Here is a 22,973-nt window from a genome sequence, read left to right as displayed (position 1 = left end):
CTTTAACGTACAAATCCTGTTGGCACCACTATTTTCCAACAAAAGTTATGTATATTATGTGAATTAACATTCTTAATAAATTAATTTGTTTACTGTTAAATAGATTTCAGCATGAAAAAGAACTTGATACAAGGTATTAAATAGCTGCTCTTAATGTGGGTGTTATAAGGTTAATTTGTCCTTGCACTGAAATGCATAGTTAAATGTTTTAATTACCTTTGTTCAGAAGTCAGCTAACATTTGTGCACTGATTTATGTAGACGTCAATTTGATAGGCATTGTACAACATTGGTAAGGTATAGCACTAGCAGATCATTGATACTGCAATTGTTATAATTCTACAGATTAAAATTTAGGTATTCAAATTCTAATGCTTTAAGTTTTGTACCATGTTACAAAGATGCAGCCACAATATTGCTGCTCAATAGAAAAACACTGACACTTCCTTATTCCGATTAGGTCTGGCTTGCTTAGCACTCTAGTGGGAGAGAAATCTGTGACACAAAGATGGGAGGTAAGTATGAGGGTTTTACTGTGCTTATATTGTAGGAAGAGCCAAAATTTATAGTCATATGCAATGAAATATTTGAATAAAATTTGCTCATGTTCAGTAGGTTGAAAAATATAGTACCCCGGAACACTCCTCTCCATAGCAAATTGTTTTGCAGTATTTTGAAAGAAACAAAAACTGTTTGCACCATTAGAAGTGTGAGACAAAACAATGCAGTAAATATCAGAGAGAGAGAATTTTCCCAAATCTTCTATGCTGTAGTTTCTACCTTGTTAGAGAACTGACCACAGTGAAGATCTGCCAATTTAAGTGTTTGATTATTCTAAAATGAACTAAAATGCTAATATTTATCCTTTTTAAGAGAGGAGAAATCAGTAATTTCCAGTACCTGATGCACTTGAACACTCTGGCTGGCAGATCCTATAATGATCTCATGCAGTACCCTGTCTTCCCCTGGATCCTTGCAGACTATGATTCAGCGGTAAATATGAAAACTTATCTATGTCATGCTAATATTTGTACATGCTTATTTTTAAGGTGTGCTAACATTATAGTTGGTTCACATTACCCCAGTGGAGCTGGGACCTATTCCATTTTCCAAATCTTTAATTTGTTTAGTTTCTTATGCCACTACACATATTCCTACAATGAGCTCCACGCAGGCTTTGACCCCTAAGTCCCACTGTGCAGAGTCCCACTGAAGTTAATGCAGCTCTGCACAGACAAGGAGGACTGTTTACAAAGAGCTCATTGCAGCCCCAAGTTTTTTTGCATGCTGGCCTGGTGATTGACATGGACAGAAATGCAGTGATGCTTTGTGTCATAAAGTTGTTTCTTGTAAATCTCCACCATAATTTTCTAAACTGTTTCCCTGTGGCTTTTGTGACATAGCGCAGCGGTTCTCAGCCAGGGGTCTGCGAAGCCCTGCAGCTGAAATCCAGACCCCGAGCCCCAGCACCCCCCGTGCAGCTGAAGCCCCAGTCACTGGCTCCCCCAACAGGGCTGAAGCAAACAGCCCATAGCTACCCCCTCCCTGCACCATGAGCTACCCCCCAACTTGCACACAGCCCCTAGCTACTCCCTGCCTGCACTCTGAGCTACCCACCCCCGCCTGCACGCAGCCCGTAGCTACCCATCTCCCTGCACCATGAGCTACCCCCTGCCTGCACACAGCCCCTAGTTACCCCTCTCCCTGCACTCTGAGCTACCCCCCCAATTCGGACACAGCTCCTGGCTACACAGCCCCTAGTTACCCCCTGCCTGCACCCTGAGCTACCTCCTGCCCGCACACAGCCCCTAGCTACACCCCTCCATGCACCCTGAGTTACTCCCCAACTCGCACACAGTCCCTGGCTACACCCCTCCCTACACCCTGAGCTAGCCCCCTGCCCTCATGTAGCCCTTAATTACCCCCTGCCCGCACCCTGAGCTAGCCCCCTACCCGCACACAGCCCCTAGGTACCCCTCTCCCTGCACCCTGAGCTATCCTCCTGCCTACACAGAGCCCCTAGCCAGCCCCTCCCTGTACCTGGAGTTACCCCCCTGCCGGCACACAGCTCCTAGCTACCCCCGCCCTCCCTCCGCCCCCAGCGCACCCTTAGCTGTTTTCAAACTTTTTGAACTGAGCGCCCCGCCCCACCCATCCCTTTTCTTCTAATTTTTGGTTGCATCGCCCAGAACCCAGATAGGCTGGGTGGCCTGCTGAGGTGAGTCGGGGTAGAGGAGGAGCTCCCTCCCCAGACCCTGCTGTGTGGAGCTGGCTTGAACCCAACTGGCCTGTGCCCCCCACCCCTTCAAAATAGAAGTCAAACTACCCCTATGCCCGAGGGGCCTGCCCCCACCCAACTCGGAGCTCCTACTCTCCCGCTGGGCCCTGGAGGTTTTATATCGTTTGTGGGGAAGGGGCTCAGAAAGAAAAAGATTGAGAACCCCTGAAGCATCCCTGTTTGGGAGACATTGCAAAGTCTCTCAGGGAGTTTAGCCCCAACCTTATGAAAGTGATGAACCTAGTTTTGGAAAAGGGAAAAAGTGATATTAATGTTAGTTTGGGCAATACCTCTGGCTAGTCGGTTTTGTACCGAAGGGTGGGCATAAGGTGCTGTGATGAAGACTTGCTGCTGAGGGTAGCTTTTGCGAGGAGAGTGGGGAGATATAAAGCACACCCACTATTAGAATGTAGTAAAGATATCTTCTTGAATTAGGCTGAACAATTATTTAGAAAAGCACAACTAACTGGATGAGCTAAATAATTGCTCCTGCTTACAATATGAGGCTCTAGAAGGAAACGATAAATACCATCTAGCTCATAAGGCTGCTCGTCTTGATCAGCCAGTGCAGAGTGCTTTTAAGAATCTGTATTTGTTTGTTTTAAAAGGAACTGGATCTTACTAATCCCAAGACGTTCAGAAACCTGGCCAAACCAATGGGAGCACAGACAGAGGAAAGATTAGCACAGTACAAAAAGCGATACAAAGATTGGGAAGATCCTAATGGTAAGTGATTGTACACATGCAGATCTTGAAGAGCAGAGATGGGCGCATTTTAAGTTAGTCAATGTGCCTGTCTTCTTCCTCCAAGAACCCCCTAAACACCTTTTGCTTATGTGCATACCAGACACTGTGGGAGGGCAAAAAAGGGTGTGGTGTGGCCACTTTATGCCTGTGTCCCTTTTAAATGTGGCCACACAGCAACTCTGAGGCCCCCACAGGGGAATACCCCAGCTTAGAGATCTACTCTTCCCACACAGGTGTCGCTGGTGTGGGAGGCTGCTAAAGACTTGGTTATTTCTATGCCCATCTTCCCTGGTAGTTACAGTGACCCAAGTTAAGGCAGCCCTCAGAGCTGTTCTTACCTGCTCTAGGGAATGTACACACCCTCCCCCTTTGGTGCTAACACCAAACTCAGCACCAGCACAGGGATGAATGCCTCACTTGGTTTGTATGGCATTTCAGCCTGTGCCAGTGCAAAAAGGAGAGACACGATTCAGTCCATCAAGGATATGCAGAATACTACATTAAGAAATCCTAATTGCTGCCCCAAAAAAAAAAAAAAAAAAAGCAAGCCGGAGTTTTCAAACTCTTCCATACTAGAGACACATGTTAATAGAGAGAGTATCTCATGGACCACCTATCCTCCTGATTGTGATCACATAGCATCCCTGCGGAACTAGTTGTTTACATGAAAAAGTAATATTAGAAAAGCAATATATTTTGAGCAGTTTTTAATGTAATCTAGCAGCTAGAAATAAATAAAACCACTGTCATATGACCAGGCAGCTCTTCACAGACCGTAGCTTCAGAACTGCTGAATAAAATAAACAAGGCAAATAGGAATCTTTTTGCATAGATAGATCTTATACAGCTTATACATTCAGTTCTCAGTGCATGTATTTACTAAGTACTCATTCATCTGAAGAAGATAATAAATGTAATCAGTCTCTTTATATTACTCCTTTAAAGTATGCAAAATGCCCCCTAGAACTGAGTTAGATTTGATATTTTTTCTCAATTTTAGAATAATTCCCTTAAATATTAAAAATATGATCTGTGCATGTGTCTAAACTATTATTGTTATACTGCACTCCCTTCCTATTATGCCGTTTTTTCAGATAAGAATTTTCTGATTCAAGAACATAAGAGTGGCCATACTGAGTCAGACCAATGGTCTATGTAGCCCAGTATATTGTCTTCCAGCAGTGGGCGGAGCCAGGTTCTTCAGAAGGAATTAACAAAACAGGGCAATTTTTTCAGTGATCCATCTGTCATCCAGTCCCAGTTTCTGGCAATCAGAGGCTTAGAGACACCCAGAGCATGGGGTTGCATCCCTGACCATGTTGGCTAATAGCAATTGATAGATCTATCCTCTGTGAATTTATCTAATACTTTTTTGAACCTTTTGGCCTTCACAACATCCCCTAGCAATGAGTTCCACAGATTGACTATGCATTGTGTATAGAAGTACTTCCTTTTATTTGTTTTAAACTGGCTGCCTATGTGAAAGGATAAATAATAGTTCCTTATTCGTTTTCTCCACACCATTCATGCTTTTATAGGCCTCTATCATATCCCCCCCCTTAGTCGTCTCTTTTCCCAGCTGAACAGTCCCAGACATCTTAATCTCTCCTCTAATGGAAGCTGTTCCATCTCCTAACCGTTTTTGTTGTCCTTTTCTGTACCTTTTCCAATTCTAAAATATATTTTTTGAGATGGGGTGACCAGAACTGCAAGGAGTATTCAAGGTTTAGGCGTACCCTGGATTTATCTAGTGACATTATGATATTTACTGTTTTGTTATCCTGTTTCTTTCTGAATAATGAACTATCTGTGATGAGGCCAACATCTCTTTCGTCAGTGGTAACAACTAATTTAGACCCCCATCATTTTGTACGTAAAGTTGGGATTATGTTTTCCAGTGTGCATTACTTTGCATTTATCAACATTGAATTTTATCTGCCATTTTATTGCCCAGTCACCCAGTTTCATGAGACCCCTTTGTAAAACTCTTCACAGTCAGCTTTGGACTTAACTGTCTTGGTTGATTTTTTGCATTGTCTGCAAACTGTGCCACCTCACTATTTATCCCTTTTTCCAGATCATTTATGAATATGTTGAACAGCACTGGTCCCAGAACAGATCCTGTTTCCATTGTGACTATTTATTCCTACACTTTGTTTCCTGTCTTTTAACCACTTACTGATCCATGAGAGGACCTTTTCTCTCCTCTTCATGACTGCTTACTTTGCTTAAGAGCCTTTGGTGAGGGACCTTGTCAAAGACTTTCAGAAAGTCCAAGTACATTATATCCACTGAATCATCCTTGTCCACATGTTTTTGTTGACCCTCCTCAAAGAATTTTAATAGATTGTTGAGGCATGATTTCCCTTTATTAAAGCCGTTTGACTCTTCCCCAATGTATTGTGCTCACCTACGTGTCTGATGATTCTCTTCTTTACTATGGTTTTGACCAATTTTCCTGCTACTGAAATTAGGTTTACCAGCCTGTAATTGTCAGGATCATCCCTGGAGACTTTTTTAAAAATCAGTATTACATTAGCTGTCTAGTATAGGAGCTGATGTAAGCAATAGATTTCATATCGCAGTTAGTAGTTTGGCAGTTTCATATTTGAGTTCTTTCAGAACTCTTGGGTGAATACCACCTGCTTCTGGTGACTTATCTTTGTTTAATTCTCAGTTTGTTCCAAAACCTCCTCTATTGATCCCACAGTCTGGGACAGTTCCTCAGATTTGTCACCTAAAAAGAATGGTTTAGGTGTGGGACTCTTCCTCACATCCTCTGCAGTGAATACCAGTGCAAAGAATTAATTTAGCTTCTCCACAATGGCCTTGTCTTTCCTGAGTGCTCCTTTAGCACCTTATTCATCCAGTGGTGGCCCCATTGATGATTTGGCAGACTTCCTGCTTCTGATGTAGTTCCAAAAATTAACTAATTTTTTTTTTTTTATCATTTGCTAGTTGCTCTTCAAAATCTTTTTTGGCCTGCCTAATTATACTTTTACACTAGACTTGCCAGAGTTCATGTTCCTTTCTGGTTTCCTCAGTAGGATTTGACTTCCAATTTTTAAAGGATGCCATTTTGCCTCTAACTGCCTCTTTTACTCTGTTGTTTAGCCATAGTGGCACTTTTTTGGTCCTCTTACATTTTTTTTTATTTGGGGTATAATTTTAATTTGAGCTTCTATTATGGTGTTTTTAAAAAGTTTCCATGTAGCTTGCAGGCATTTCACTCTTGTGACAGTTCCTATAAATTTTCATTTCACTTGCTTCCTCATTTTTTTATAGTTCTCCTTTCTGAAGTTCAGTGCAACGGTGGTGGGCTTCTTTGGTATCCCCCTCTCCCACCCACCAGAATGTTAAATTTAATTACATTATGGTGTCTCTTGCCAAGTGGCTCCGCTATATTCATCTCTTGGGCCAGATCCAGTGCACCACTTTAGGACTAAATCAAGAATTGCCTCTCTCCTTGTGGGTTCCATGGCTAGCTGCTACAACAAGCTGTCATTAATGGTGTCTACAAATTTTATTTTATTTCTTCCTGAGGTGACACGTATCCAGCCAATAGGGGGATAGTTGAAATCCCCCATTATTATTGAATTTTCTATTTTTGTAGCTTTTCTAATCTCCTGGAGTATTTCACCATCACCATCCTGGTCAGGTGGTCAGTAGCATATTCCTACTGCTATATTCTTATTGATGCCTGGATTTCTAACAATAGAGATTCTATGGTATAGCTTGATTCATTTAGGACTTTTGCTCTATTTGACTGTTTTCATATTGTCATTCCTATATATTTTGTACCCTGGTATTACCTTCTCCATTCATTATCATTGTTCTGCCAAGTTTCTGTGATTGCTATTACACTGACATTCTCATTTAATACCAGGCACTCAGGTTCATCTGGCTTCATACTTAGACAACTAGCATTTGTATACAAGCACTTATCAAATTTTTCAATATTTAGCTGTCTGCCTTCCTGTAATATAATTGAATGGGACTCTTTCTTTTGACTGTTTCTCTTCAGCTCCTACTGTACTTTATCAGCTTCTATCCTCTCCTCTTTACTAGGATATAGAGAATCCCTGTTAATAAATCCTCCTCTGAGGGATGCATCTGTCCAAACCTTGTGCTCCTTCACACCTGTTGGCTTTCCCCAGCCCTTAGTTTAACTGCAACTTTAATAGGTCAATACCAGAAGTTTGAGGACCACTGTTCTAAAGTTACTGCACTGTCCAGTACCAGCAGGTGGCAGAGTTACATTTTTGAACATCCAGCAGAATTGTGTGAAGACATTTGTACAGATGGCTTGTTGTTGCCAGCAAATGAATAAAATAAAATCTTTACAAAATCTGTAGTCAGCAATTCTGAGAAATATTAGAGCACTAAGCCTTTAATTCCACATCTTAGAACAGACTAAAAGTAAAAATTCTCCTTTAGAAGTAATTGTAACTGTCTTGGAATGTTTCAATTATTCAAAGTATAAAACTGCTTAATGTGCAGTGTTGCTGGGCAAAAGACTGTTGAATTATGACTAGTGGATTACTGCCAAAGTTTAAGTAAGTGGTTTCAATGTCAAATCATAAAGTTTAAATAGTCTTAGTTCCGCAAATATGAAAGCTGCAAATACCAATTTTTAATGTGTTCAGGGTCTTACTGTTCTCACAGTCTAGCACTTCTTAAACCTATTAATTTCTTAATTTACTGCAGATTTTATCATGAACATTTCCTCTTTATTTCCTCTTCATTTATGACTTCTAATTTTTCTTTATCAGGGGAAACTCCAGCTTATCATTATGGTACTCACTATTCATCTGCCATGATAGTGGCCTCTTATCTTGTCCGAATGGAGCCCTTTACACAGATATTCTTAAGGTTACAGGTAAATTGTGTGAGATTTCATTTTTCTCTGTTTCTGTCATGTTTAAATTTGAAAATGGGTAAAAATGTGAATCATCTTGTAACTTGATTCTCACTGAGCATGGCAGAAGAAAGGAAGTGCTGTAGCGGCATTGTTTTCTTCTTGGTGATAGTTACTCTCTCTAGAATAGCAAAGAGATTTCATGGGCAAATGTATATGATCCTTCAGATGGAAGTCTGAACGTTTTGAAAATGTACGCTGCATGAAAACTCAACAGAGAAAAAACAGCTTTTTATTCAATAAAGTAATAGTTCAAATCCTACTTCATCTATTGTTAAAAGAACTCATGCATTAGTTTCTCTTATTTGCTTCTCAAGTGTTTAATGACTCATTTGTTAAACTGATTTGTCAGTATAGTATTAAGAGTCAAATTAACCAAACATTAGCACAGCCTGGAATTTTCTGAGAGCTCGAAAATTAATTGGGTTCACAGTGCTACATTTTAAATATTTTCTTAGCTGGAAACCATCAGGCAAGAACATTTATTTTCTTTGGGCCAGCATTTCAACCAAAAAGACTAATATTTGGAATAAGGCTAGATTTTTTTTTAAACAAAAAAAATCCTGTAGATTCATATTTTTATGCTTCATATTTAGCATTATTGCAAAGAAAGATTATAGCAACTGATAGAAAAAAACATAGTTTTAGACCCTTTTGTTGCAGGAGAGGTTTTTTCCTTTTTTATTATTGTATTTATTTGACTAAGATAAAGCATTACCAAATGGTTTTATTTTACAGTGTTATAGACCTTGGCTGAGTCTGCTGGGCTGAAAAATGTTCTGGTATAAAGATGCTTCTCATTTCATTCTACAGGGTGGCCACTTTGACCTGGCTGACAGAATGTTTCACAGTGTGCGTGAAGCCTGGTATTCAGCATCAAAGCACAACATGGCAGATGTAAAGGAACTCATCCCAGAATTCTTTTACCTCCCGGAGTTTCTGCTTAACTCCAATAACTTTGATCTAGGTAGGCAAAAGCTGCTGCTCGTATCATGTTATGGATGTGAAAACAGTGAAAGCGGGTCCAGACATAAAACAAGTTCAGTAAAATGTATGTAACAAAGATTTATGTAACAGGGTAAGAAAATGGCAGATGGCTTACTGGAACTGGGCCTCAATTATCTTTTAATTATGGGAATATGTATTTCCCAATGCTGTGTGTTTGTGTGCAATTATATAGGGAAATCTGGACAGTGCGTTTGTAACTCTTGACTTTTTCTTTTCGATGAATGAAGATGTTTTCTTAAACACCAAATATTCATTTTAACAACTCATATAAAACTGCATTTTAGAAATTAAATTGAACGATAAATTTACATTTCCAAGGGAAGCATTTTTATTAGAACTCATGCATTCAGCAAATCTTGCTTTGGTAGGAGAATTTCTGATTACTATATTTTTCTGCCATATAATCAATCTACCCGTCTTAAAGTAGTGTTTCAATACTCAGGCCAAAAGTGCTTAAAGGACAGACATAACCTAAGGTTTGCATAATGTGTTTGTCAGTTTTGATATTTAGACTTCTAGGAGTGAAGTTCTTTAAGGGAAAGTAGCTGAAATGTGTTTAAAGCTTGATAGATAATTTCCACTGTTAGTTATTTATTCAACTGCAGTGAAATTTTGCTCAACTACTGGCAGGTCAGATCTCTGAAAGATAAAATAACTGATGTCAGATAAATATTAGTGTTGCCATAGCGTCATATTATTTGTTACGAGATTAACTCTTCAGTTTTTTCAAGTTCTATGCTGCAAATTCAATAACAGGAATTACTAACCATCCGCATCTTTTAAAAATCAAAATCATTGGTGCAGAATATTTCCTAAGAGTTTAGAAGCTTGAACCAAGGATCTCTAATGACACATTCAGACCCAAGAACATAGCAGTTACTGTATCTGTTCAGACATATTTCAGAGTAGCAGCCGTGTTAGTCTGTATCTGCAAAAAGAAAAGGAGGACTTTTGACATCTTAGAGACTAACAAATTTATTTGAGCATAAGCTTTCGTGAGCTACAGCTCACTTCATCAGATGCATTCAGACATAAGATATTAGGGAAAGTTTCCTCTTAACCTTTATCACAGGCTATCTTATATTCTAAAACTCACATTTCTATCCCTTTTCAATGTGTTTTTCAACAAAATTGAAACTTCTGTGAATAAAAGATTCAGGGTCCAGTTCTGCAAGCCTTATTTATATTAAGTGGTATTTACAAGCATAATCCCATGAACTCAAGAGTGGGACTTTTGTAGTTCTTCTCAATGTGAATAAAGGTTGAAGAAACAGTCCTTCAAGGTTTACAGCGGAGGACACACAATATGAATATATTCTGGTAGTTTAAAAAGTCTTCCTTATATGGAGAAAATGAATCACGGTGTGATTCTACCAGTGGGATGCCTTTTTACTGTTTGCTGTTACACCATTTCATCTCAGGATTATTTTCCTCTATTATACAGCCTGTTGGCATATAAATCACTGAAAATGCACTGAATTCAGTAATTAGTCATTTGACTCCTGCTAGTCCTCCCTTACTTAAAACCAGACAGGTTTAAACTATCAAAAAGTGTAAAACTTTCAAAAAGTGACTGTAAAGAAAGTCTACTAAAATGAACATCCAAAAGGTCACTCCATCCGAGAAATTTATCTTCATATTCTGATATTTCTCATTTTGTATTTTTAAAACTTGTGCGTATGTGTGTTTGAAAGGATGGAGTAGAGCTTTCTGAAGTTGTTTTTTAAAAAACCCAGTCATTATTCAGTACAAGCCAAATATGCAAAAAGGATCCTGGTTGTGGTATGGCTGCAAGAGGGTGTTGCATGGGCTGTTTCCATTATTCTACAAAGACATCATACCTAACAAAATATCTACCATGTGACACAGAACCATTTAAATAGAAAATACAGCTATAGTAAGATGAAATTAAAGTTCTAAAAACCTTGTTATTAGGCAGGGCTAAAGACTGTTTAGCTTCTCTGTAGTGAAAACTATTAAGGTAACTGGACCGTTATTCAAAATTCTCAGAAGGTTAGATAACCCATCAAATAAATCCTCATAGCTAAAAACCTATTAAAGTTACATTTTAAAGGGGCATTAAAGGATGGGAAACTGAAATTATCTCTTTTTATATATATGCGCAAGGAACATATAATTCTATGTGTCTACCCTGTCCCCTGAAATAACTTTGTGTCTTTATTTTATATTTTTAAAAATTACAAATAGTTCAAGCACTCACAAACAACGCTATATAAAAAAATATATACCCAATGGAGAAACATGTTTCCAGTAAGGACACAACTTTCGGGCTTCTAAGGGGCTATTAGAAACAACAGTAAAAAATACTGAGAAATTTCTTGAATCACTAACTTTATAAAGCATGTGCCACTGTAACTCATATGATTTTTGTTTTTTCTTGTATTGAGATGCATCACTGTCTTTTTTGCTTTTAAAACTTCAATTTATTTTGTAGGTTGCAAACAGAATGGCACTAAGCTTGGAGATGTGATACTTCCCCCATGGGCAAAGGGAGATCCTCGGGAATTTATTAGAGTTCATCGGGAGGTAATAAACATTTTAATAATAAAAAATGTAGGAAGTTTATTTGGACTTAAATACCAGTCTAAGGAGCTCAATGCATCCTTTGTGGTGACTTTTCTATTTGAAGTGCATCTTGGGGAGGTACCCTGGCATGCTGATGGACTAAAGAACCAATGGTCCTCCATTTGCTCTTGGTATCAGTATTGGCTGAGGCAGCTAATAAGGTGCTATTATACTGCTTTTCCTTTAAACATATCAAATACTTTGAGTAATTTCATCCACCACAGTCAGATAATAGACTCGGTCAGTGACTATCTGCTCAGTTTAATGCATACATTTTGAATTACAGGCTTTGGAATGTGATTTTGTGAGCGCACATCTGCATGAATGGATTGACTTAATCTTTGGTTATAAACAGCAAGGCCCTGCTGCGGTAGAAGCTGTAAATGTCTTCCATCATCTCTTTTATGAGGGGCAAGTGGATATATACAACATAAATGACCCATTAAAAGAGACAGCTACCATAGGATTCATTAATAACTTTGGGCAGATACCCAAACAGGTGAGGATGTTCTTTAACCTATTGTAATTATATGCCAGAAAATATTCAAATCCAAGAATTTCCAAATGCTTTAATATAAAAAAGTAATTCCAGTCAAAACATATTTGGTATTTAAGTTTCTAGTGTGCATTTCTGTTTTTTGTCTGGAACTTAAGTGCAAGTTTTGTGGTTGTAAATACATTTGCAGAAATGGAGACTCACTTACACATGAACCCATTCTCAATGCATCTAACATCAACTTTGGGTTTTGTCAGTAAGACTTGAGATTTCTCCCTTTTTCCTCATGCTCCAAAAGTAGAGGCAAGAGCTTATGGAGGAGCTTAAAAAACAACAAACCATCAGAGAGCCAGTGTGTTACTGCAAAAGGGTAGTGCAGTATAAATTCTTCCCGGGCTTTTTGCTGTGTGATAGAATACAGTTGCAACATAGTGCACAGGAAATTTAATTGTTCAAGTTGTCTTGTAGTAAATTTAGTTAGGAATACATCATTTCCCTTTTTTCTTTTTAACGTGGTTGCTTAGTTTTCTGTGGCACCTTCTCATTCCCGGAAGCTGGGAATGGGCAACAGGGGTTGGATCGCTTGATGATTACCTGTTCTGTTCATTCCTTCTGGGGCACCTGGCACTGGCCACTGTCAAAGACAGGATACTGGGCTAGATGGACCTTTAGTCTGACCAAGTATGGCCGTTCTTATGCTCTTATTATTTGTACTGTAGCTGTTGAAAATAAATTATTAAATAATTGCTTTAAAAACATTGGTTCTGGCAGGGCTGGCATAAACCACTAGCTAGAATTGAATGGAAGAATTTAGAGACAACCTTTAAAAACAAAAAGGATTGAAGCTTTGAAGGGTGGTGAAATTCTCTTTGAGAGGTCATTGTAAATTATTAAATACCAAAAGGAAAGTTTATTGAATTTCCCTTGGATAAAGGAGTTCGGGTTTGCCATACATACAATAGGTACCCCCTGAAAAGTTTCCTTTTGCCTTGTTACCATTAGGTGAGGTATTATTGATATCAGCAGGTATTTCCCATGCTTGGACTGGGAATATACAAGTACTTCTAATACCTTCCCAAAGGTGGCAGAGGAGTAGTGTAGGTTGCATCAGTTTGTCATATTCCACAATCAGAAGTGCAGCAAACCCAACAGTCAGTAAAGCAAAAATACATAGAAAACCAGTGAGGGGAAATTCCTCAATATTTAGAGTTTGGATAAGCATCCTAAAATGCGGATGCCACTCAGGAACTTTGGATGGTGCCCACTAGACTAGGGGTGGACAAACTTGTGGCCTGACGGCCACATCTGGGTATGGAAATGGTATGGCGGGCCATGAATGCTCACGGTTCCCGACCAATGGGAGTTGTGGGGGTGGCGCTTGAGGCAGGGGCAATGTGCGGAGCCTCCTGGCTGCCCCAACCCATAGGACCAGAGGGGGGACATGCTGCTGCTTCCGGAAGCCGCGCGGAGCCACGGCACATGCAGAGCAGGACAAGTCCCGGACCCTGTTTTCACCTCTGATGGGCCATTTCCGACCACAGTCTGCTTAACATTGCTCAAGAGATCAGTGTTGACACAGAAGGTGGTACACATTAGAAAATTACTGACTCATCATCACATGATTGGCTAAGAACAATCGTGAGGCGGAATCTGATTCTTCTGTGTCATCTATAATCAACTCCTCCCTGCCCACTGAGACTCTTTTCTACCCTTTGATTGTCTGTATTATTCCAACAATGTGACCTGGTGTTTGTGGGATATATTTACATAGTTTAACTTTGAAAAAGTACCAGTTTGTAGTTCAGATTATGATAAATGTAGTAATATTTATAGACCTAAATTCATTTATCTGTCTTCCCTTCACAAAATTGCCCTCTGCTATTAGCTAGCATTTTAGAGATGGTCCTTAATCCAATGATATGTTGTTCCTACCCATTGAAACATGCACTTGTAAACTGGATATACCTTGGCCAACAGAGTTCAAAAGCTCAATCTTTATAGTAAAATTTAGCTGTCCTACATACAAGGCACATGTGTTCCAGAACCCAGACTGCACTATAGAGGAAGCTGATTTTAATAACCTCAACAGAGAATTTTGCTCGTTCATTCTGCATACTTCAAATGTAAAAATCCAACAATAGCAGTAAGTGAAAGGATGGAGAATAACTTATTTTTGCCCTAGATTTTTCAGCAGAGACTTCTGAAAACTGGATGCATTCTTCAATATTTGTTACCTGTATATTTATCATACTGATAGCAATATTATGATACTGCTTCATCAGCAGTTTGTTACAAAGCCAAAAGGAAGTTCTCTGTTTGTCTGAAATAAGAATGTAAAATCATTGTAAACAGCAACTTGGCTATTTTAATTGTTTTCTAAAAAGTAAAATCCTGATGAAAAATGTATGCTCATTGCATTCTAGTTGGGGTTTGTATTTTTCTTGAATATTTAACAAAAACGTGTATAAAATATAAGCGGAACTTTATATACATTTGCTAATGTGTAGCATTTTTTTAAAGTAAATCTGATACTGTTGGTAAACTTTAAAAGTCTTTGCTGATGGGAATCTTGTCACTAACTCGTGTTTGATTTCCTATCCCACATATTGCAGCTATTTAAAAAACCACACCCACCAAAGCGAGTTAGAAGCCGAATCAATGGAGATGTAGTTGGAATGTCTGTCCCCCCAGGTTCCACAAATGACAAGATCTTTTTTCATCATTTAGACAACCTGAGGCCTTCCCTTGCACCTGTAAAAGGTAAAACTCACCACAGTACTTACTCCTGGTCTCTTGCTAGAGTGTTCATAGTTCTTGCTAAATAAATGTTCCTTTTTCTGATTTTTCTTACCTCTTGGGTTTCATACTCCACTAGAGTTCCAGATTTAACACTCCAATCCTCTAAGATTCTGAGAGGCCCTACTTGAGTTAGGCCTTGTCTATGCAAGAAAGTTGTACCAATTTTAACTAAATTTAACTGTTTCATAAACAAGGCCTGAAGGGGAAAGAATGAGCCTTAAGCCACACCCTAAAGTTTAACACCTTGTGTTTAATTTCAACGAACTGTCTGAAACCATCAAGGGAAGCAAATTCCAGAGCTGAGAACCTGCTACTGAGGGTGCCCCACCCACAATCTAAAATGTTTAAATCTAGCTTGAGTGCCCCACAGAACCTCAGTTTTTGTGTGTTACCATGGGAGAAAAGTACTTTCTCAAGACTTCCAAGGATCATTTTGGATACTGGCAAGAAATGGTACTGTCAATAGCCACACAGAAGCAATAGTGTCATGTCCTGCTCATGTCTGGCTTTAATTTTTTCAGCCACAAGAAGATAGTAAAATTATAAAAATAGTTAATAACTCATTTTTAAATTTAATTGGGTTCCAACTGACATGTTCTAAAATATTCATTAATAAATTATATTTAGCACGTATATCATGTTTTCCAGCTGAAGATATTGAACACTTTACAAACTCGATGTGAGTTAGGTACGGGATATTCTAGTGATTACTTCATTCACGATTGAAAAGCATCCACCTCTGGGGTAGAAAGGAGCAGCTGTTTAACAGAGCACATCAATACTCCACTGTCACCTTAGAGAGCAAGTGAAGAATAGCCATCTCCATTTGAAAATGCTAGGGCAAGCTAGGTAGGCAGACTATAATTATCAAATTTGAAATGTGGCAAATAAAATTATTTGGCTGGGATTTTAGAATCAATGTTTTTGCTGTACAAAAAAATTCAATGTCCTCTTTAATGACCACAGGTGTTCAGACTCTTACTTCCATGTTTTGTCTGAAAGACAGCGTATCCAGCAACATGTTGTCCCTTACTGACTGAGGGAAGAGTGCCACCAATGGAAGTGCCAGTACCTAGGCATCCCGAGGACATCAGTTCAAATACTGATAGTGTCTAGCTGTGAGAGTTGATAGGATTATAGTACACGTGACATCATTACAGTTTAAACTGATATTTGTATAATGTAAGCAGTGTACGATTTCAGTTTCTATGGTGCATCACGGTATTTGTACTGTGATCAGAGGGGGCTGTCACATAATTACAAACAATATTATACAGGGTTATGTGATGGCTGTGCTTTTGTGTGTTTTCAGTAACATAAAACACGTTGTTGTTTGTTGTTCAGAACTCAAGGAGCCCGTGGGCCAGATAGTTTGCACAGATAAAGGAATTCTGGCAGTAGAGCAAAATAAGGTTCTCATTCCACCTACCTGGAATAAAACTTTTGCTTGGGGCTATGCAGACCTCAGCTGTAGACTGGGAACATATGAGTCGGACAAGGTTTGTGATCTGAATTTTAAGTTTTTCTGATGTTTTAATATGTGTTCTCTACTAAAATCTAACTCTGAAAATATATTGTGCATACAAAGGAAAGAATTTTGTCTGTACTGTATCTGCTTTATTAGTATTTATGCTGAAGTGTTCACCTGAAGAATGATAGGAAAATCAAGTTAACCGATTTGGGGGAGGGATAGCTTAGTGGTTTAAGCATTGGCCTGCTAAACCCAGGGTTGTGAGTTCAATCCTTGAGGCGGCCATTTGGGATCTGGGGCAAAAATTGGGGATTGGTCCTGCTTTGAGCAGGGGGTTGGACTAGATGACCTCCTGAGGTCCCTTCCAACCCTGATATTCTAGGATTCTATGATTGCTACTAAAAGGTTAATTTCCATAATACAATAAACAAGAATGAACTTCAGGGTTTCTACTGTAAATCTACAGTATCTGATTTGGCACCATCTTGTGGCAGAGGTTGGCACTGAAGGTAGGAGATGAAAACCCAAAGAAGAGAGAGAAACTTTCTCCTGAGTAAACTAGGGGCCAAAAATTGAAGATCAGACTCGCTTTTTATTGAATTCTTACTCAGGCAAATTCCCATTTATGTCAGGAAGCGTAATGTAACACTCTCTTGAGAAAACTGCAACCTGTGACAGTTAGGCCGGTGGCGAGATGCAACTGATGCTCGTGATTGGCTTAAGAATTGTACAGCTCCTATTTTTTTTTCACTTGTTTCATACACATATTTTGTCTTGTCTTCAAGATTGTTAGCTCATTGGGGCAGGGACTGTTATTCCTTACACATTAATGAGTACCTAGCATAATAGGCTCGATCTGGTAGCCTTGCCTGTTCAATAATACAGATGCAGGATTTGGCCCTGGCAAGGAACCTGATCCCTAAAATCCAGATCAGGATCCAGATTTCTTAACATTCAGGCGCGTCTGACTGGTTCTTGTTCGGGCCTATTTTGGCCAAAAACAACCCTTTTGTGTGCTACTGGAGAAGTGGTCAGTATTGCCTGATAATGGCTACTAGTCTGGGAATTGCAGCAGGATGGGAGGGGAGTTGAGAGAAGGAAAACAATTGTTTTAGCTGCAAGAGCCAGTGTTCATCGGGAACAAATATGTAATGTTCTCACTATATGCTTTGGCATTGTTTCCAATTTAATTGCATGATAAACATTTAGTATAGATTAATCTCAAATCCTAAACAGTTGTAAATTGTGTTTTGTTTTATTCTTGGTGTTCAAACTATGTATATATTTTTTTTACTGAAGTTACTTTCATGTATTTCTTCTGAGCCAACTTCTGAGATCAGTTAAATGACGGTGACTGTGCTGAAGTTTCCTTGAAAAGACTTAATGCTAACAACAACAAACTTGCAAGACTAGATGTATGCCTTCTTCACTTTGTCTTTATTTTTTATTTTGTAGGCAGTGATTGTTTATGAATGTTTGTCAGAATGGGGACAGATTCTGTGTGCAATCTGTCCAAATCCCAAACTGGTCATCACTGGAGGAATAAGCACAGTGGTTTGTGTGTGGGAGATGGGCACCTCCAAAGAAAAAGCTAAAACACTCACTCTGAAACAGGTAAAAAAATAGATAAATAAAATCATGTTCCAAGGTCAGAGGAGGAAGGGGGGACTCAGTGGCTCCACATTGCAGTAGAACTTCTGACTGAACAGATTACCATTCTAGAGTCACTGAATAAAAGCACTCTGGAGCTGAAACAGTGGCTTGCTTTAAAAAGAATCCCAAGCAAAAAGTGTTTTGGGGATGTGTGAAAATGTGAAGGTATTTTGTCACTGGAAAGTGTTCCTGGGGGCAGGGAGAGAACACTTTTCTGAAATACTGCATGGAGTATAAGCACCAATTTTTAGCCTATTTAAAATAGCATCCAGCAACTTGCAAAATTCACAGATAGACTCTCCACTACCATTTGAATTGTCAGATTTTACTGAAATCTTTCACCCCTTCTCTTCAAAATTTGAAAATAACGGTTTTCAGGACAAAAACCTGGCAGTCCTGGTAGTGTAGTGTTGGGGATGCAGGGTGTATTTGGTTAGAAAAGCTTTATGATGTTTCTTGCTTTGTTGCCTCAGTACATCGCTTTTTGTATAACGTACTTAGACTAAGCCAACTATCTCTAAGTTAGCATGAAATCTCCTGCATCTCTGAATCAACTCCCAAGTGTTTTACAAATGATATTACATAGTTCTAGGTAACTAATCTTTATAACCAGGAGTGTTTCATGAGGTACAATTTAACTAATGTGTAAGAGCAAATACAGAAGTTAGTTAAAAGAACTTTCATTTGCTACTAGAATATGGTGTGTAACACTCATTGTCTAAAGCCATAGCGGCCATTGTACTACTTCGGTGATGACTGTGGTGCACCAACTCCAAGCAGTGCACAGCTGGGATCCCTGAAGGAAAAGATAATATTTCCTCTGGTCTCTGCTGCTTCAGGCTGTGGCAATCTAGAGCACTAGAAAAGCTGCCTTTTAAGTTAACTATTACTTAAAAACCTGAATCAAGAGCTGTTCTAGGGCTCTTGTTTGGATAACAGTAAGATGTAAAGGCAGGAGTGTTTTCAGAAGAGAAAATGACGCTTCTGATCTTCCCCTGCTTCCAATTTGCCAGCTGCTTTTTCACTCACAGTTTATGGCCCAAAGTTCCTTTTTAACTAATTTTCTATTTTAACAATTAAATAGGGAGCTATCTAAAATTCACAATTGAGCTATATTATAGGAAATTTTAAATGGCCACTGGAACATACACGGATACTGAAAATAGACAGCTGAGATCCTGGTATGGGCTTGGAGGAAGCAGAAGGTGTCAAACTTTTTTAAAATAATAAAACAAGGAGAGAGAAATGTGTTTATAACTTTTCCCTGGAGTTTTCTTTTGTCTCTTTGTTAGAATCCTACGTGTTTCATTGTGGAAGGCTATTTCACAAAACCTCTAAAAACTGAATAGGGTGTGTGTTTGTTTTTTAAATAAATGAGCTCATACTGTGTATATGCCATATATGTGTGTGCAATAAACTGCTCCCTGTTGAGGATTACTGGTGCAGTTCTCAGGTGAATCACACCATCAAGGTGTGTACTAGTAGCCTAATAATGTGTCTTGTTATGAGTCTGTACTAAAGGCAATTATGTAAGAAACTGAATAAAATGGTCACAGTGTTATGGTTGACAATTTACAGTATACTATAACACCCTTCTTTTCAAAATATTCCTATTATCTGAAATCCATTTATATCTTAAATGTATATCATTTGCTTTTTGAAAGTCCCAGTTTATCTAAATAAATTTTCCATTCCATTTGCTTGAATTAATGTACTGTAAGGAATTCCTGTGCTTGAAATATATACTCTGTGCTGCATCTCATAGATTCCAAGACCCTCTCATCATCTAATCTGGCCTCCTGTTTAACATAGGCCATAGAAATTCCCCAAAATAATCCCGAGAGCAGATCTTTTAGAAAAACATCCAATCTTGATTTCAAATGGTCAGTAATTTTTGTTTGTTTTGTTCTCAGGCATTGCTTGGTCATACTGATACTGTCACGTGCTCAACAGCATCACTAGCTTATCACATAATTGTGAGTGGCTCACGTGACCGTACCTGCATCATATGGGATTTGAACAAATTATCATTTCTAACCCAGCTCCGAGGTCACAGGGCTCCAGTTTCAGCACTTTGTATCAATGAATTAACGGTAAGAACCAATACACTGCATGATGTATGTTCAGAAACTTAAACATTCATATCATAACTAAGACTTTCCAAACGTTTTCCTAAACTGTTTTTCTTACAAGATAACAAAAGGCTTTTTCACGAAGGTCACTCCAGTTTCTTTTTTAATTGATTTTATTTGAGTGTGTGCACACAAGAGTTCCAAAGCGCATACATATCTACAGCATTGTTGATTTAAGTCCTTTTTATACGGTTGCATATTTTAAGCCATATATTGTTCCATATATTGTTCAAACAAAAGGAAAGCATCAAACTCTTCAGCGGCTTTTGGGATATTTGTACAACTTACTCCCAAAAGCCATGTAATTGGCTGCTTCCAAACTGCCTAATGAAAATATGAAATGCTTGCTGAGCAGTGTAGTCCAAAAGAGGAATACTTGTGCAGTGAAGGGAGCCTATACAACCATAAAGAAAGGGCAACATATCATAAAATCCTGTAGCTATTGAAATAGCAACTACCGTGACCTATCCCTTTGCATGATGTAGTAGTGAAGATTGCTCTGTTATAAGCATCAATCCTGAGATACTAAGGGCCTGTCTTCACTGCAGTCTTAGCTTGGGGTATAACTCAAGTGTTGCTCCTAACCTGACTCCTGTCCACACACACAAATCTTTAGTTGGAGTTTAGTGCTAGGGTAATTCAAGGTAACTTAGAGTGAAAACAAGCCTCAACTCCTTTTAAAGCAAGATAACAAGTGAGGGTTAATGTAATACAAAGCTGCAAACCAGAAAAGGAAGCCCCATAGGTTGGGACATGTAAAACTAGACTGGACAAGGTACTGAACATGTACTGTTGTGAATAGTCCTGCCATGGAAGATGATGGGCTCGAGATCAAATCAATTTACTAGATTACCTATATATCATAGGTCTCTGTGAGGTTTGTATTTCTGTGATGAAGGTTTCAAAAATGAATGCCTAAAGTTAGGCTCCCTAAGCCTGTATTTAAGTACCTAAATCAGAGGCCTGCTAGGTGCTCAGAAAATTGGAATACTTCTTTTTTAGATGTCTAAATATGGATTAGGAGTCTAAACTGTAAGCACCCATTTTAAAAAAAAATCCTGTCCTATGTTTCTGCTCAAATGAAGTAATTTTGTAAATGCCCAAGATCCAGATTGAAATTTAAAGGATTTGGGTTTTGTTTCCTTTGTCAGGGTGATATTGTGTCATGTGCTGGCACTTACATCCATGTGTGGAGTATTAATGGAAACCCTGTTGTGAGTGTGAACACTTTCACTGGACGGAGCCAGCAAATCCTATGCTGCTGTGTGTCTGAGATGAACGAGTGGGACATACAGAACGTCATAGTGACAGGACATTCAGACGGAGTGGTCCGAGTAAGTAGCAGGAGTCTCTGCTTAGGTACTCGCACTAGAGGCCGTCCAGGGATTAAAATAACATCAAAGTTGCAGAGAAAGTATACTGTAAACTGTATAGATGTAAACTGCAGCGAGACATAGCCCTTTCTGGGCTGACAGTCTGTAGCACACAGGTTTTTTTTCTTCTACTTTTTGATGCATGTGTGTGGTGAGGTGATAATTGACAGCTCTGTGTGTGTGTGTGTGTGTGTTTAAATTTTCACCCCTTTCCAGTCTGTTTTGGTTACTGCTGAACTACCTTTCTGCCGGAAGACTGAGGAGCTCATTCCCTAATTTTATTTTGCAAGACTTCAGTGGGCCAGTTTTTCTCGCAGAAGAGGAGAGCTAGTAGCATCTCTGTATCTCCACTTACAACCCTCCTGTTCTGTTGCAATCCCTAAGCAGAGACTTGCTTGTGGCTTTTTCATGAAAACTGGGCTGATACTGCAGAATTCATTCATTTGTGATCTGGGTTTGATTTCCAGAGGTGAGAACCCAATGTGGTACCTACCCCCTAAAAAGTGGATTTATATTGTAAATGGTGATGGGCAATGTGGATATTCTGCTCTTATACTGTGACTTAGTTAATAAAGTATTTTACAGGCAGCCTACGAAGATATAAATTTTTATCTTATGCTTCTCTTCCTGTGTCTCCCCCTCCCACCCCAAAGTTCTGGCGGATGGAGTTTTTGCAAGTACCGGAAACACCAGCTCCAGAGCCCCCAGTGGAGATCCTGGAAATGCAAGAGGATTGTCCAGAAGCGCAAATAGGTGTTTTGCTTTTGTTTTGTTTAATTTTCTCAGTACCTCTGTAAAATGCAGGAATGGTGATACATTTTAGACCATGGTACAGCACACACTTTGTGTCTACTAATAAATAGAGAGAGGACTTGATTCTCCTTTCACGCCTGTGTAATTCCATTGACTTCAATGGTTACTCATGTTTCATATATGAGTTAATATAAAAAATCCAACTTGTTATCTGATCCCTTTGTGCAGTTTCCACTGTTAACAGTGGATGTATTAAAAAACCCCAATAACAAACAGTTAATCATAAGATACCTGAGCCAAAACCTATTCCTAGAGCATACTTTTTTTTTTTTAAGAAAGCAGCGTTGCACTGCTAACAGTATTACTTGTGTCCTTGGGAGTAGATACTATTCTTGTTTTTGCAAAGAATTCAGTGCACACTAAATATGGCCATTTTCTTGGTGGCTATCTTTTCATCTCTTTATTCAAATGTTAGATTAAGATGTCTTGTGAGATCAAATGTAATTAATGTCTCTAACTGTAGGTACTCTGAGACATTTAAAGTAATTGTCAGGGTTGTTTGTTAAACTGAACTTTTCACCTGCCAGGACTTTATCCACATGCATTTTCTGTGATTATTAAAAAGTGCTACAAACATAGCCCATTGAAATAAGAGTAGGCAGCTGGGATCTTAGCCGTGGGTTTTTTTAATACGGATTTTAAAACGTTAGAATGACTATTAAAGGTCGGCTACCATGCTGAAATCTGTAGTTCTGTATCA

At 38.9% G+C, this 22,973-nt stretch overlaps 1 protein-coding gene across 9 annotated transcripts in view; it reads left to right on the top strand.

Annotated features, from left to right (window-relative positions):
* Positions 1–22,973, top strand: part of WDFY3 (WD repeat and FYVE domain containing 3) — a 262,135-nt gene that overhangs the window by 233,041 nt on the left and 6,121 nt on the right. For all 9 annotated transcript variants that reach the window (XM_073340560.2, XM_073340559.2, XM_073340566.2 and 6 more), the window contains 13 exons: positions 460–514; positions 873–992; positions 2,886–3,003; positions 7,797–7,903; positions 8,756–8,909; positions 11,406–11,497; positions 11,823–12,035; positions 14,645–14,792; positions 16,176–16,330; positions 17,758–17,916; positions 19,869–20,048; positions 21,239–21,421; positions 22,114–22,213. In XM_073340560.2, coding sequence (XP_073196661.2) covers positions 460–514; positions 873–992; positions 2,886–3,003; positions 7,797–7,903; positions 8,756–8,909; positions 11,406–11,497; positions 11,823–12,035; positions 14,645–14,792; positions 16,176–16,330; positions 17,758–17,916; positions 19,869–20,048; positions 21,239–21,421; positions 22,114–22,213 — 1,784 coding nt within the window. The remainder of the gene's footprint in view (positions 1–459; positions 515–872; positions 993–2,885; positions 3,004–7,796; positions 7,904–8,755; positions 8,910–11,405; positions 11,498–11,822; positions 12,036–14,644; positions 14,793–16,175; positions 16,331–17,757; positions 17,917–19,868; positions 20,049–21,238; positions 21,422–22,113; positions 22,214–22,973) is intronic.

This window comes from Lepidochelys kempii, chromosome 4 (genome assembly GCF_965140285.1).
Source record: "Lepidochelys kempii isolate rLepKem1 chromosome 4, rLepKem1.hap1, whole genome shotgun sequence".
NCBI lineage: Eukaryota > Metazoa > Chordata > Testudines > Cheloniidae > Lepidochelys > Lepidochelys kempii.
The sequence above is the reverse complement of the archived record's forward strand: the minus strand, read 5'-3'. Positions and strand labels throughout refer to the sequence as shown.